The sequence below is a fragment of the Ochotona curzoniae genome, unplaced genomic scaffold, assembly GCF_017591425.1.
Source record: "Ochotona curzoniae isolate NIBS_2020 unplaced genomic scaffold, NIBS_Ocur_1.0 scaffold_2453, whole genome shotgun sequence".
NCBI classification, from domain to species: domain Eukaryota; kingdom Metazoa; phylum Chordata; class Mammalia; order Lagomorpha; family Ochotonidae; genus Ochotona; species Ochotona curzoniae.
The window spans coordinates 29010284-29025717 of NW_024467094.1; the positions used below are offsets into that span (position 1 = coordinate 29010284).

At 41.9% G+C, this 15434-nt stretch overlaps 1 protein-coding gene across 4 annotated transcripts in view; it reads left to right on the forward strand.

Moving 5' to 3' along the window:
- Positions 1 to 15434, forward strand: part of SKAP1 (src kinase associated phosphoprotein 1) — a 274036-nt gene that overhangs the window by 41160 nt on the left and 217442 nt on the right. For all 4 annotated transcript variants that reach the window (XR_005885936.1, XM_041001236.1, XM_041001237.1 and 1 more), the window contains exon 3: positions 4854 to 4879. Coding sequence is in view for 3 of the 4 variants with exons in the window: in XM_041001236.1 (XP_040857170.1) it covers positions 4854 to 4879 (26 nt within the window). In the remaining variant the exon portion in view is untranslated. The remainder of the gene's footprint in view (positions 1 to 4853; positions 4880 to 15434) is intronic.

Genomic DNA, 15434 nt, shown 5'->3' on the forward strand with positions numbered 1-15434 from the left:
ATGGCATTTTGGAGGAGCTAGGACAGGAAGAGATGCCAGCTCCCCTTCAAGGACCTTCCCTTTGCTGCCTGCCTGTTTCTGAGCCTGGTGTTGGGACCCCTGGGTCCTGGGCCCCTGATGCCTCCACCAGAGACTTCCACCAGATGGTGCTCTTTTTCCATTTCTTCTTCCATTTCTGTTCTTGGGTGTCATTGGCCAAATTACCCTTTGTCATTTGCCCACTCCTTCCACAAGGCAGTTACTGGGATACTGGTAGTAGATAGGAAATCCAATACCAATGGGAGTCTTTCCAAGGGAGAAAAGAGGTTGCAGCAATAGATATGGCATACAAATTCAACATTGCTCATCAATGCCGTTTCCTTGGGCATAAAACAGCCACTATTGCGTGGCTCGCTGCTCAAAGTCAATGGCAGTGGGTTTTCCAAGTCTTACAGTTGAGCTGTTCAAACCTTGCTCAGCTAGGTGTCCATCTGAACCCTAAGATTCCATATCTAATTCAAGAATAGCATTTCAGTGTTAACCTTTGTCTGTATGGAGATAGCATCACCAGAGAATAGACAGTCAGCAGGGAGAGAGAAGTTGTCTCTGGACATCAAGTTTTGCAGACACTGGGGGACATTGCTGTTTGCTTGCAAAAATGAAGTTCAAATGTGGACCTCCTTCAAACATCAAGACGAGATTTTATTTGGTTCAACAGATAGTTTATCAAGACAGATAGTGTATGGTGTGTCTTAGGTAAAATAACACTTTTAATACTTCCGTGGCAAAAAAAAAAGCACTTCTAGAATATCATCTAGCTATTCTACATTTGTTTCATCCCAGATGTTGGCCTCTCTGGCTTTTGTAATGTCATTGCAGCCTTCTTCAGCCAACCCAGAGAGTCTTATTTTTGGTGGGTGGCAGTGGAGGGAGGGGAGTTGTAAACACTAAAGAAATCTGTAAAGAGAACACATTTGGAGAGTTTTGAATTCCTTGAAGCTCTACAATGAGCTCCAGGCTAGTGATGTCTGGTCTAACCCACAACCCTTAGGCTGTGTAGAAAAGTTATTGTACCTTCTGTGAAGTACTTGCTGAACTTTCTGTGTCACAGCTGATAGGAAAGCTGGTAAAATAGAACTTAAGAGCATGGACAAATCTTGGTCCTGCTACTTAACAGCTACATGATCTGGAACAAGTTATTGGAGGCTTTAGTTTCCTCATCCTGTAAACTGGGGTCATAATAATACTGGCTTCTTAAAATTGTCAGAAGGATTAAATAAAATGATATGTGTGAAAGGGATACATAGCACAGAACCTGGCATATGTTAAGTGTTGAACATGTTAATGATTTCCTTCCAGGAATATAAGCAGGGAGCCGGATCAGAAGTGGAACAGCTGGAACATGAACTGGTGCCCATATGGGATGCTGGCATTGCAGGGGAAGGATTGGCTTATGTCACCATGCTGACCCCAGGCTGCTCTGCTTTTGATTCTGCACCCTACTCAATGTGCCTGGGAAGGTGGAGGATGATGGCGTAAATCCTTAAGCCACTGAGATACATGTGGGAAACCAGGGTGGGATTCCTGACTCCTAGCTTCAGCCCAGCCCAGCCCTGGCCATTTGGGAGGGAATCAGTTGATGGAAGATCTCTTTCTCTGATATTCTGCCTTCAAATAAATCATTCTTTTTTAAAAAATGTTGTCCTCTGTCGCCACTGGGGTGGAGGTGTGTCCTTTTGTTGGCTTCTGAATCAATTTTTAAAAGGGTTGTTGCATAATTAATACTTGGGGTGAGTGAGAAAAGAGGTAGGGTAGCTAGCAAGATATGTTTGTATCTTACAATAAAAAAGGTAAAGAACTGAGATGAGATGAGATGAGATGACTTTCTATCTCATCATGTTAAGTTCTGCATATGATTTTTGTTGCTAGAAATTGTTTGTAATAGATAAATAAAATTACATAATTAAAATGTAAGATACGATTTGGCATATATTGTGAAATGATTACCACAATCAGGACATCTGTCACCTCCATTTAATTATATTTTTGTGAGAATACTTAAGATCTACTCTATTATCAAATTTTAAATATCTAATGCAGTATTAATAGCTGTAGTAGCCATGCTGCATATTAGATTCTCAGAACGAATTCATCTTACAATTTAAAGTTTGACAGAAATGTTTAATTACAGTACCATCAAGAATTACAGTACTGTCAAGAATAAGTAAATCTGTTATTTAATATCAACTAGATACTGTTCAATTGAGTTCTTTCTCCACAATAGGCTTTCTTAGTATAAAGCTACTATTGGCAGAAGCAGTACTTTTTTATTTTCTAAGATGTATTTGTTTGGAAGGCAAAGTGACAGAGAGGAGACATCTTCCATCTGCTGGTTCACACCTCAGATGACAGAAGTAGTGCTCTTATTTTACATGAACTTACAAGGTCATCTTTCTTCTTGACTAACGAGAAATCAGGAAACCAGGGCACTTTAAAGTAGGTAAGAAGGGACCTAAAAATACCGTTTAGTTGGAGTGGAGATTGCGGAAGAGGACACATAAGAGCTGAAATCAATAATAGATTTTACCTACTCAACAATTTGCTGAGAGCTGGGCTTTTTCCTGGAGAGAGGTTCATTGCCACCCACTTTTTAATTTTCATGGGCCAATATGTGAGAACAGTGTAAGTGAGTCAAGTATTTGCCGCCACCATCATTAACATTTTGGAAAAAAGTATGTGTGGTGTGTGTATGTGGTGTGTGTGTATAGTGTGTGTGTGTGGTGTATCTGTGCTGTGTAAGTGTGTAATGTGTATGGGGTGTGTGTGTGTGTGTGTGTGTGTGTGTTCACATCTGAGTTTCCATTAACATTGAATTAGAATTTGGGCAGTGATTGGAATTGGGGGTTAGAACCATGGCTCAGGAGACGATGGGAAACGCTTCACCCCTTTAACAATGGTGCTATGCTGTGCTTCCCAGAAATGAGGTGCACAGGAAACTCTTTACTCTGGCCAGGCACCTGGGAAGTTGGCTGGCTGCTAGGTGGAGACCAATCCATCCGGCTGTTAAATGTAACTTGCTTACTGCATGTCAGCCAGCTTCTTACGCTGATGGGGACAGGCCTTCCCCTGAGCTGTACCCTCTTCTCTGCTCCTTCTCACTCCCCTTGGTACTGCAGGTGTCAAAGCTGGCCTGGGCCTTCCGTTGCTTCAGCCCAGTCTCATATTTCCTGACACCTGACTTCCGGCTCAGTCCCGTGCTGGGACTGAAGGTTCCAAGGAGACAGTGTCAGGCTGCTTCTCCTCTGTCCCCTCCCCCATTCATTGCCAGTGATGGTGACCTCCCTCCTCTCCATTTCTGCAGGGCTGCTGCCATCCACCCGCTCTTACCCCACCACTAGCCAGATCTAATGTCAGTCAAGGATGCACTTGACAACATGCCACTATAATTTATTCATTGCCCTTTTGCAAATCCTGTTTGGGTCATGGACCCTTTTAGGAATTTATCAACTGTGGAAGCTGAGTTGGAGCTGTGGTATTGTATGTTAATCTTCCACCTGTGGTGTCAGCATCCCGGATAGGTGCTAGTTTGAATCCTGGCCGCTCCACTTCTGATCCAGCTCTATGCTAATGGCCTGGGAAGGTAGCAGAGGTTGGCTCCAGTCCTTGGGCTCCTGGGCCCACATGAGAGACCCAAAAGAAGCTCCAGGTTCTTAGCTTCAGACCAGCCCAGCTCTGACTGTTCCAACCACTTGGGGAGTGGACAAGTAGATGGAAGATTTTCTTTCTCTATTTTCTTTCCTTCTCTCTCTGTAAATCTGTTTTTAAACAAATAAAAAAAAATTTTAAGTGTAGGGCCCAGTGTAGTAGCCTAGTGGCTAAATCCTTGCTTTGCATGCACCAGGATCCCATATGGGTGCTGGTTTGTGTCCTGACTGCTCTATTTTCCATCCCGTTCCCTGTCTGTGGCCTCGGAAAGCAGTTGAGGATGGCCCAAAGCCTTGGGACCTTGTGCCCGTGTGGGAGACCTGGAAGAGGCTCCTGGCTCCTGGCTTAGGATAGACTCAGCTCTGGCTGTTGCAGCCTTTGGGGATGCAACAGTGGACAAAAAATGTTCCTGTCTCTCTCTTCTCTCTGTAAATCTGCCTTAACAACAAAAATAAATAAATCTTTTTAAAAAAACGTGTAGCTTTCCAAAAATTTTTTTTTAAAGAAAGTTCAGATGCACATGTACATTTCTGAGAAGTCAAAGTGAGGCTGAAATGATATCCATCTGCTTAGTGCCTCGGGGCCTTCGTGTGCACAGCGAGCACTGCGGCTCAGAGAACCTGTACCTGCCCGGGGTGCGCTGAGGATGGGGTGTGCAGTGAGGGCATGCAGACGATGCCGTGGGAGAGTCCACGGTGGTGGGAGAGGGAGCAGGACAGCAGATGAGGGAGGTGAAGAGGTGAGGGAGGGTTCACTTTATTTTTATATGAGTCGAACTGCCTTGGGAAAGGGCCAAGTTGAAAGGAAGAGGTTGAATATTTATGAGAGGAAAATCAATTGAGGATAATGCAAGGTTCCTGTGAAGGCAGGAGGAAATGGGATCCAAAGGCTAATAGGCCTCTGTGGGTAACCACCGCACATAGCCTTGTTTCTGTGGGCAGAGGGAAAGGTTGCAAATTAGTGACTCACAAATGATCCTCTCTACCACTACTGTTTCATTAAAGGCTTCAAGAGTTAGCAGTTTTGCCAGTCATTTCCCGAAATAAAGGAGACGCATGGGTCGTATGGTGGGTTGCAAGAGTCCCCTGTTAGCCTCTGACATCCAGAAAGGCAGCTGTGGGTCAGCTGTTCCCACTTGACTCACTGTAGTTTTTCTCCTTCTGTTTCAGATACCAATGGGACTTCCAGCCCCAAGGTGAGTTCTCTTGGCCGGGTGTGGTGGCGTCCTGAAATGGGTCAGAGCCATTGCTTCTCTGTATTCCTCCTGCAGAGGCTAATCCACAGAGTGGGGAGGGCTTGATTAACCTTCACTTTGCTGAGTTCCTCCCCTTCTCTTCATTCAAGAGACTCCCCGCACCTGTCTTCAGTGTGGAGTGTGGCTGGATGAGTGGACAGCACCCAAGCCATACTGGGTTTTATTCCTTGAGCTGTTAAGAGGTCAAGAGGATCCAATGGCATATGAATAAAATGGTGGTCGAGCCATCCCAGAAGCCTTGGGAGGATTCCAATTCAGCCAGTCCTTTGCTTGTTCCAGAAATAAATTCCAGGATGTTACCTCCTTCCACACAGCCAGCCTGTTTGGCAGCAGAGAAATGTCAGAAACAGAGCCGTGTCGGAATTCCCATCAGAACAGCGTTATCACGTTTTAATAGGCTCCTCCGTGCAGCCCCAGTGCAGCCGCTAATTGCTTTCGTACCATTGTTTTCCTGCTTCGGCTTGATGAACCCAGCATCTGGCGCGATTCTGAAAAGTGCAACAGACAGCTGTGTGCAAAATTGGCGGTGGTGGTAGTGGGGAGACAGAAGCAGAGCCCAATCTAAAAGGTTCAAAATTGGAATATTGTTTTCTGAATTCAAACAGCTGAAGGAGACGTCTTCCCAGAATGTGCAGCCTTTTTTTAGTACTCTGGTTGAGAATGTCAGAAACATCATCTGAATGTTAATTAATTTATTATAAATGGCTGGTTTTAATTTTCCCAGAGAATCATGCACTTTCAGCTCACCCTTGCAAACAGCTTTGTGAGCACGATGTTTGTCAGCAGCTTGTAAAAACAGCTGTAGTCTTATTGTCGATGTGTCCACTCCATGAGCACTTTAAAAATGTAAAGTATGAACCGTAATACTAGTTTTATTAAGATTTTTATGTTTGTAGCTCATGGTTTTTACTGTATCTCAAGTTTTTGTAATGCTCTCTTTAAAAAGACAAATGTAAGACGTAAAGATTTTTCTACTGGTAAAGCCTTTTACTCTTGTAAGTCAATGTCAGAGTACTTAGGCTGTATTCGCTAATGTAACGGGGAGTCATTGTAACGGGGAGTCTTAAAGACACTTATTCCTGAACACATAGAGCAGTAGAAATTCATATCTAACATTGCTGCAGTATACTTTGCAAAACGTGAAATGCGCTATTTGGGGAATAGCCCTCTAGAGTTCAGGGTTTAACAGGTGTTTACCCAAATCCACAGGGGGGCAGAACATGATCGTGACCTGACAGCAGTGAATGGAGTTGTGAGAGTCAAATGCATTACCTGACGCAGAAATGAAGAATCAGGGTCAGAAATGTGGTATAGTAACAATGTGTTGAGGAAAGAACATAATTTTGGAGCAAGTGATTATGAGGAATTTTAAAGACAAAAGCCACCCTTTAGTATCCTCCTGTGCTGGTGACATTGTAGTCACCCTCCCAGCGGGGCAGCTTCCGGTTCCCTCCTAGAGTCAGGGAAGAGGGGGAGTAACCAGGGGAAACAGCAGAAAGTAGTATATTTGGAACAGAAAACCATTTGCTCCCCGGCAGTTATTGAATATATGTAGCAAAATCTTTGGTCCTATGGAAGCAGACGTAAAGAAAGATCAATTCAAGAAATGTGTTCTCCAGCCTCTCCTTTCATCCCTCCCCAACAGAGACGTTTCTGGGGAGTCGAAGAGAGGAACTTGCCCTCCTATTCAGTTCTTAGCTGACTGTGCACTCAAGAAACCGGGGAAGAGCAGAGAAGGGCTAGAGAGAGCAGTAACTGGTCTCTACTGTAGGGTGATGTGGAATAGTGAGAAAAATAGGCGAGAAGAACTGGGGAACAATTTTATAAGCAAGATAGTGTTGGGGTTGAGGTGAGAAAGTACAGAACTGATGGCCTTAAGCTTTTCTAGAATGTTACAGGTGATTGAGCCCTCTGTGAAAGAATTTCTGCATATGCCTAAACACATACCTGTGTTCTTTAAGATAGTTGAGTTAGGGTTTGATAACCAGGAAAGAAGAATATTTTATGTTAAAAGATATCTGTAAATCCCTTTAGTAGCACAGATTTTGAAAAATAACAGCTTTACCAGGATATGACCATAAAATCTACCGCCTGAAAGCATACAAGTGATTTTCAGCGTGAATTACGGTGTGGTGCAGCCATTGCTGCTGTTGAAAAGTCCAGAACATCTTCTTAATCCTCAGACCCACTGCAGGTCCCGTGCTCTTCAGCATTGCAAGGCTGTTGAGGATTCATCAAATGCTTACAAGCATCTAGCACAGCTCCTGGGCGCAAGAAGCGGTTTCTATCAGTGATAATGTCATGTGAATAGGAGTTCTTGTCCTTACGTTTTTTTAATCCAACTTTTCTTGCTGGTCCACTGTCCATTTCCTGAATGATGTTCGCTTCAAAAGGAAACCTAAGAAAGAAAAAACACTACCCAAAGAATGCAGCACTTGACTACAGCAGGGATCTAAGTGGAAGAGCTCTTGGCATGAGCTCTAACTGGGGAATATGAAAAAGGGTTTTGTTTCTATTTTACTGCAAGGAGTGAAGATTTCCTTGATAATTTAAGTCCTGCTTGCTCAAAAACTTTCGTTTACTTTTTTACTTGAAGTTACAAAGAAAATCCTCTGGAATCTTTACTGTGGGGTTTTCTTTTCTTCTTCTTTTTTTTTTTTTTAACCATTTCGGGAATCAGATCTCTAAGGCACGATGTTGACCAGCTGTCTGGCCTGCAGAAGCAGTTTTGCCCTGTACATGGGATGATGGAGCCGCTGAGTCGCTGAGCAAACCCATTTCCTTCATTTGGCTGTAGTTTGTCCTTTCTTAAAATGAGTGTATTATTTTCAGTTTTATTTTAATCAAAAATTTCAATGATATGTTTTAAATTCAGTTTATTGCTATAAAAACATTTTTGTGACTATAAAATAGAATTTTCCATCATGGACACAGAGTTTAAATTAAATAACAGTATTTACATAAAAATGTAGTCTTTTGACCATGGGTATATTGCAAATAAGATCCCATTTTTCTGTCCAGTGGTCATTCATATTACATTTGTGATCATGGTCAATATGGGCCAGTGAAATTTCTTATCGTCTTGAAGATGTTCATGGATGATACAGAGGAGAGAAAATTACCCAGAATATTTCAATATGAACAAAAATTCCATATTGTGTATTTTAGAACTCTCATTTGGAAATGGCAAAGCTGTTTCCATATCAAAGTAAATAGATATTTCTTTTTTAAAAAATGCTTCTTTGAAAGGCAGAATGTTGCAAACAAGTGAGAGAGAGAATCAAAGACAGAGAGAGCATCTTTTGTCTGTTGGTACACTCCCCAAAAAACCTTACCTGCTAGGGCTTGTTCGAACCAACATCAGGAACCTAGAACTATATCCAAGGACCCAAGTATTTGGAGCATCCTCTGCTACTCTTCCCAGGCACACCAGCAGGGAGCTGAATTAGAAACCAAGCAGCCAATCTTGACCATCACTCCAAACAGATGTCACTTTACTTGGCAAAAGCAAACATGTAAAGTTAATCAAGAAAACATTATTGTAGGGGCCAGTGCCATAGCGTAATACACTAAACTTCCACTTGTGATGCCAGCATTCCATATGGGCATCAGTTTGAGTCCTGGCTGCCCCACTTCTGATCCAGCTTCCTGCTAGTGAGCTTGGGAAAGCAGCGGAAGATGGTCCAAGTACTTGGGCCCCTGAAACAACCACATGGGAGACCCAGAAGAAGTCCCCAGCTTCTGGTTTCAGACTGGCCCAGCTCTGGCCATTGTGGTTATTTGGGGAGTGAACCAGTGGATGGAAGATTTCTCTTTCTCTGTTTTTCTCTCTCCTTCTCTCTCTGTAACTCTTTCAGGTAAAACTAAATAAACCTTTAAAAAAGTTATTGTAAAGCCACGTTAACTATAATTAGTAGGAATTCTAAAAATTGATGCACTAGTGTATGAACTTAGTATGCTTATCCTGGGTCAGACAAACTAAACATATTTTTTAAATCTATAAAAGAAATCAAAATTTGAATGCTGACTTTGTTATTAAGAAACTTTGCCTTTTTAAAGATGTGACAATGACATTCTGTTTAGGTTTCTGAAGAACAGTGCTTATTGTAGGGAAAGAGATGTTGTGATGTTTAAAAACAGCATCTCCGAAGGAAGGGGAGGGTACTGATGAAGCAGCGTGGTGTAAACGTGAAACAGGATCAGCATACACCGACACCTGCTGAAGTATTTAAAATGCTCCTTAATGCAACGATAAAAGGAAGTCCAGGTTGAAGACTGATTAAAAATACGATGCTCGTATCTGGTGCCTATCACAAGGTCCAGTACCTTCATACACAAGATACTTTACATGTTGGGATGTAAAACACATGGAATAATGGTGGATTGTTGTTTAAACATTTTTGTTTCAAGGGAGCATTTTGTGTTGCAAAGAGCACAAGCTTTGAAATCTGGGCTGAATTGGAATCTGAATTCCTCTACTGAAAAGCATCGTGAGCTATCGCAAGCAAGACAAGCTCTTGAAGCTTCAGCGCTCAGATTGCACTGTAATAGCTTCTCGTAGTCATTATGAGTTGCAGTGAGTGAGAAGGAGATGATAACTCACAAGGGGTACTTGCCGCCAGATAAGCGCTTAGTAAAGTGGTAGCAGGTATCATTTCTGTGTCCTGAAGTAGAGCAAGGCAGGTAAATACAGGGATGTTGATCATGCGTATTCCACTCCTGTGGAACCCAGGTGGAAGGCCGCGTTGAGTCGTCACGTCTGCATTTTTAAGGTTTGCATGCACAGTGGCTCCACTGGTGGGTGCTCCTGAAGTTAGATTTACAAGCTTGTGGCTGTGCGATGTCTGGGTCACGGTGAGTGGAAGCACAAATGCCAGTGGACATCTCGTCCCTTACAATCACGTGCTTGAGGGATGTACTTATGACAGCTACAAGAAGCAAAGCATTAAAGCAGCAAAGAAACACCATCTTTACACTAAAAAAGAGAGAGAGAAAGACTGGGGGGGCGGGTGTTTCCTTTGAAGTCTAAGAGAAGTGTTTTTGAATTGATGGAGTGTACCGTGATTTTACTAAGTTTTATTTATGAAACTACTCTTTGCGTTCTTGCCAAGAGGTTTTAGCACAGTTCTAAGTAGGATTTATACAAAGAAACACAGTCCAAATTTATGACGTGTTTGCAAATGTAAGAAAAAGTCTGAATTTACAATATTTGTAATTTATCGTTAAGGATCTTTCTATCACTATTCTTGGAATGTTGATATTTTATAAACATGGCGTTGGTTGTGAACCTAGAATGTCCTAACCTATACTACTTTTTAAAAAGAAATCTCCCAGCATGTTTTCCATGTCCGTGCAGGGAGTGAGTAGGGGAGAAACGCACACAGGACAAACCTTACAGCCTTTGGCTTTGACCCAACCTTTTAGCATCAACAATCCTGACAGCTGCCTTCTGGCCCCACTTCCTTTGGGCAGCCCCCCCTTTCCTCATTCGCTACATTTTATACAAATTAATCTAGGGAAAGTGGATACACACACAAACTGTTTTTGAAGTTAATTACTGACTTTGATACCGTTTTCAAATAGTTGACTTCCCAAATGCCTGCTGATTTGGATTTTGTTTTTAAAGTAGAAAAATGCATTTTTAAGTTCCTATGCTGACTGTTTTGCAACTACTGGTTTAAGAGACTAAGAGATTTCTTTTTTTTCCATACTCACCTTTTGTTGTTGTTGTTTAACCATGTAAGGTTTAAATTTCGTAAGATTTCTGTGTCTTTTCTAAATGTACGGCTCTGGGGGTTGGCGCCTGGTCCTGCAGCGAAGGATCAGAGTGTGGTGTGAGTGTTGACACTGGTTCCTGACTCCAGCTCCCTGCCAGGATATAAAGTCAGGTGTGTGTGGGGGGGGAGGCAGTGTTTAGAGAGTGAACCTGAGGACAGAGTAAGTGCATGCTATCTCAATCTGCCTCTGCCTCTCACAAAGCGTTTCTTAATGTGCTATTCTAGAGTAGATAATGTTGAGGCATGAGGACAAAGGCTGACTTGCAGGCAACGGAAATCTTTGGATTCAGATAGTGCCACCATCTGTATTCCCTGTGCAATACATTATGCACAAAAATGTTCATTATAGCCCTGTTTGGAATAGCAAACACTCCAGACAGCCCAAGTTTCCAGCAACTGGGGACTAGTCAAATAGACTACACGAAAGCTTGGTGTATGTGTGTGTAACATGGAATGTTCTCCAAGGAGTATTGCTAAGTGAAAAAGACAATGTGGTGAGTGTATATGTTGCTTGTGGTTGTGTGTGAGTGTGTGTACACACAGTTGTACACATGCTTGCTGCTTGCTTTTGTTTGTGTGGTTTTTGAAGGATGCCTTTAGGATTAATTAACTTCTGTTGAGGGGGTGTAGGTATGAGTGGGGAACAGAATCTTGATTGGTGATCTTTTGGTAGCATTTGATTATTTTTTTTACCATGTGTACATGTACTATTTTTTTTTTTTCATTTAAAGATGAGATACACCAATCTCATCTGCTGATATGGAACAACTGCCAAGATCAAAGGTTAAGAAGAAGAGCAGGACCAAGGCCAAGTTAGAGAGAAAAACAACAGAGAAAGATATCTTTCACCTTTTGGTTCACTCCTTGAATGGTCACAATGACCAGGGCTGGGTCAGACCAAAGTCAGGAGCTAGGAGCTTCATCTGGATTGCTCACATGGGTGCAGGGCCCCTAGCATCAGGGCCAGCTTTTGCCGATTTCCCAGGCGTATTAGCAAGGGATTGAATTGGAAAAGGAGTAGCTGGCACTCAAACCAGTGCTCAGACGGGATGCTGATGTGGTAGCTGAACAGGCTGAGCCACGATGTCAGTCCCTGCACCCACACAACCTACCTTTTATTTGTTTACTTGAAAGGCAGAGTTATAGAGAGAGTAAGTGAGAGAGAATGAAAGAGAGAGATCTTCCATCTATCAATTCAGTCCTCACATGGCCACATTTGCCAGGGCTGAGCTAAGCTGAAGCCAGTAGCCAGCAGGCAGCAGCCAGGAGCTTCTTTTGGGTCACCCGTGTGAATGTGGCTTAACCTGATATACCACAAAACTGACTCCTGTTGTCTTACTTTTATTCCTTGAAAATTTGGAAATCTTACTCCTCTTTGGTGGGTGGTTTTAGAATACAACTAACCTTACAATTTTTCTCAAGTTTCTTCAAGAACATTGGCATACCAGTTGAGGGCATGACAGATGTTAGAATACATGAGGAAATGGGTGCAGCGGCCAGCATTGTGGCATAACCTGTTAAGCTGCTGCCTGTAATGATAGCATCCCATAGGACTACTATTTCTACTAATATTACTGATTTATACTTTTGGTTATAGGTTTACTTAACTAAAGTAAAGAAACACTAATACCACCTGCCATGCTATTAGTACAACAAGACCGTGGTGGTCCTTCAGCATGCATTGCCTTTGAAGAACGATTGTGATTCTAAAGTATGCAGATTTGGAGGTGTTACAGCTGCATGGATTAGAGTGAGAGCTTGGCAGTCCACCTCTGGCTCTGCCATGTAGGAGGCATTTGCATGATTTGGGGTATCTTAGTTCATCTCTGAGTCTCAGTATCTTTAACCTGCAACTTTGGCATCATCAGATATTGCGAGAAATTAAATGAAATATTAAATGAGAATTAAATGAAATATTGCGTAGAAAGAGCTATGACCCACAAGCAAATGCTTATCATGGTTTTATTATTCCAATCTCTGGTTTTCTCCAATGAGTCAGAGCAACTTGGAAATATAGTTGCATAGCTTCACAATAAGAATTAAGGACTTGGAGCGAGCCAGGGAAAACAGTGCTGGGAGCCAGCAAGTCCAAGCCTTCGCTGGCCTGGTGACCATCTGCTCAGCACGTTTGTTTGATGATAGTTGTGTCCATCTGTTACCAGATCCTGAGGTTTTGAATTCTGCTGGAATCTTGTCACTTTTGAAAAGATCCCAGCTCAGCAGGTTCTGTTTTAATATCAGTTGAACCAAGAACACTGGTGGATGGACTGTGTTAACGTAAAGCTCGAATGAGTGCTGGCGGGCTGTGGTTGGTTTATGAAGTGTGTGTTGTCATGTAGCCAGTCATCTGCTCTATATTTGTTGCTGACAACTTTCCAGTTTGTTGATATTTAGGATTTGGGCCTTTCTGTACAACGTAACAAGGTTTTTTTTTTTTTTTCTTTTAAAAAGGAGACTTTCTGAAAGGAAATGAGAGGAAGGAACAGAAGAGTTCATGTGGTGGCTCCTTGTTTCCTTCATTTTTCTTTTTTTTCTGAGGAACTAGAATGATGCTACGCACTGCAGCTCACCCTACTGGACAAAGTGAAAAACTGCATCACAGGAAACGAGTGGCAGGGACAAGGCAGAACAGAACTTTTCCATTGACTCCTGTCAGCATTTTTCCGTCCAACGTACCACCAATAATTAGGCTTTGGTGCGCTTTGGGCCAATGAATTTACATGTATTGAAGTGATTATGCTCTGCCCAATCTAGTTCAATTTCTGGTCGTTTGGGCTATGCCAGTTTCTCAGAATGAAAGTCTGTTGTTCTTAGCATGGGGATGCAATTATTAAAGAACACCCTAAGCTAAGGAAAAAAAAAAAGCTTGGTCTTAGGGTCAACTTACTTCTTGTGTATTCAAGTTCTAGTTGCAGCAACTTTGAAAAAGCATGATAAATGGGAAACTTTTTCTTACCTGGTCTGTCATTTGTTCTGTGGACTTAATGGCATTCAGTACCATTACACTCACTGCCAGGGCCTTGAGGGAAAAGAAGAATATTTATACGTTGAGTTATGGATAAATGTACAAGGGGAAAAGAGTGAGGGGCAGGAAGTCAGACTCCACAGTACAGAGAATTTGAGACCTTCACTATACATGGATTAATCATGAGAACTAACCACACAAATCCAAGTGGGAATTTAAAAACCAGTGAAGCCTCTAAGATAGTGTATGGGAAACACCATATACTTTCTAATGTATGAGCCCAGGCAATGTGGAATATAATGTGTAATGGATCTATGGAGAACACTTCAGCTGTGGTGTAGCAGACGTGCTCAATCGTGTATTTACATGTGAGTAATATTTCACATACATGGGCACACCTGAACTCAATATCTTTCTCTGTTCTTGGATTCAGTCATTTATTGGAGGAATAAGCAGAAGTTTTGCTAACATTACTAGTGTTCAGGTTTGGGAGCTGCGTTACTATTAAATTGGCCCATGAAAATCTGGTACTATTAATGCTGTCAAGCATGGAAACTAACTGGATTTGGATCAAGGACCTTTATTTATAGCATCCTAGTGAAGATTTATTAGTTTAAAGAGGCAGCTGTGTGTCTCCTGGTTCTTAAAGATTAAATAGAGTAGGAAGTCATGATTTTACATTAATTTCAATTTCCTTAGGTTATCCAAAGGTACATGGTGAAGTAATAGGAAACTCTACAAAGTTTTTAACCTTTCCATCTGAACAGTACAAATAAAGTCTTTAGAATATAGCTCACAATTAGAAGAGAAGTAGATGATGATTTATATAATATAAAAATCGAGCCTTTATCTATTGAGTAAGAAAGCTTATGGGGGTCTTCAAAACATCTTTTCAGGGCCTGGCACGGTAGCCTAGTGGCTAGAGTTCTCACCTTGTATCCGCCAGGATCCCATATGGGCACTGGTTTATATCCTGGCTGCTCCACTTCCAGTCTAGCTCCCTCTCTGCTTGTGGCCTGGGAAAGCAGTCAAGGACGGCCCAAAGCCTTGATACCCTGGGCCCACGTGGGAGACCCAGAAGAAGCTCCTGGCTTCAGATCAGCTCAGCTCTGGCCGTTGCGGCTGCTTGGGGAGTGAACCAGCAGATGGAAGATCTTTGTCTCTCCATCTCTCTGTAAATATGACTTTCCAATTAAAAATAAATAATAAACCTTTCTAAAAAGTGATAATAAAACATGCAAGAAAAATGCATATTATTAAAAAAAGTAGATTTCAAAGCATTTGTACCACAACAAATTTAACTCCAATGTTCACATTTTGAAATCCCATCATATTTATAAGTTGAGCCTGTTATTTTAAATCATATTTGCAGTTTTTAAAAATGCTTCAGCTGCTGTCATTTCTCATTAATTTTATAAAATTGTCCTCTTGGCTTGTTTTTTGTCCCTCTACACTAGCTGCAAGTTCAGGATGAGGCGAGTTTGCTGTAAGTCAAAATAGTTACAAAGGATCATCATCATGGTTCATTTTTCCCCCCAATTTTAATTTGGAATTGAATTAGTCAATGAAAGTTTTTCACAGTTTAATTCACTTCTCCATAAAGTTTATGGAGCAGCAGCAGCTGGTTGAGTCTGTGGCGGAAAAAACCAACTTCTAGTGGCCAAGCTATTGTTTCAGAATTAAGGGGGGAAACTCATTAACTGTTAATGAAAACACAGGGAATAAAAACAAATAGCACAGAAGCCCTGGCAAA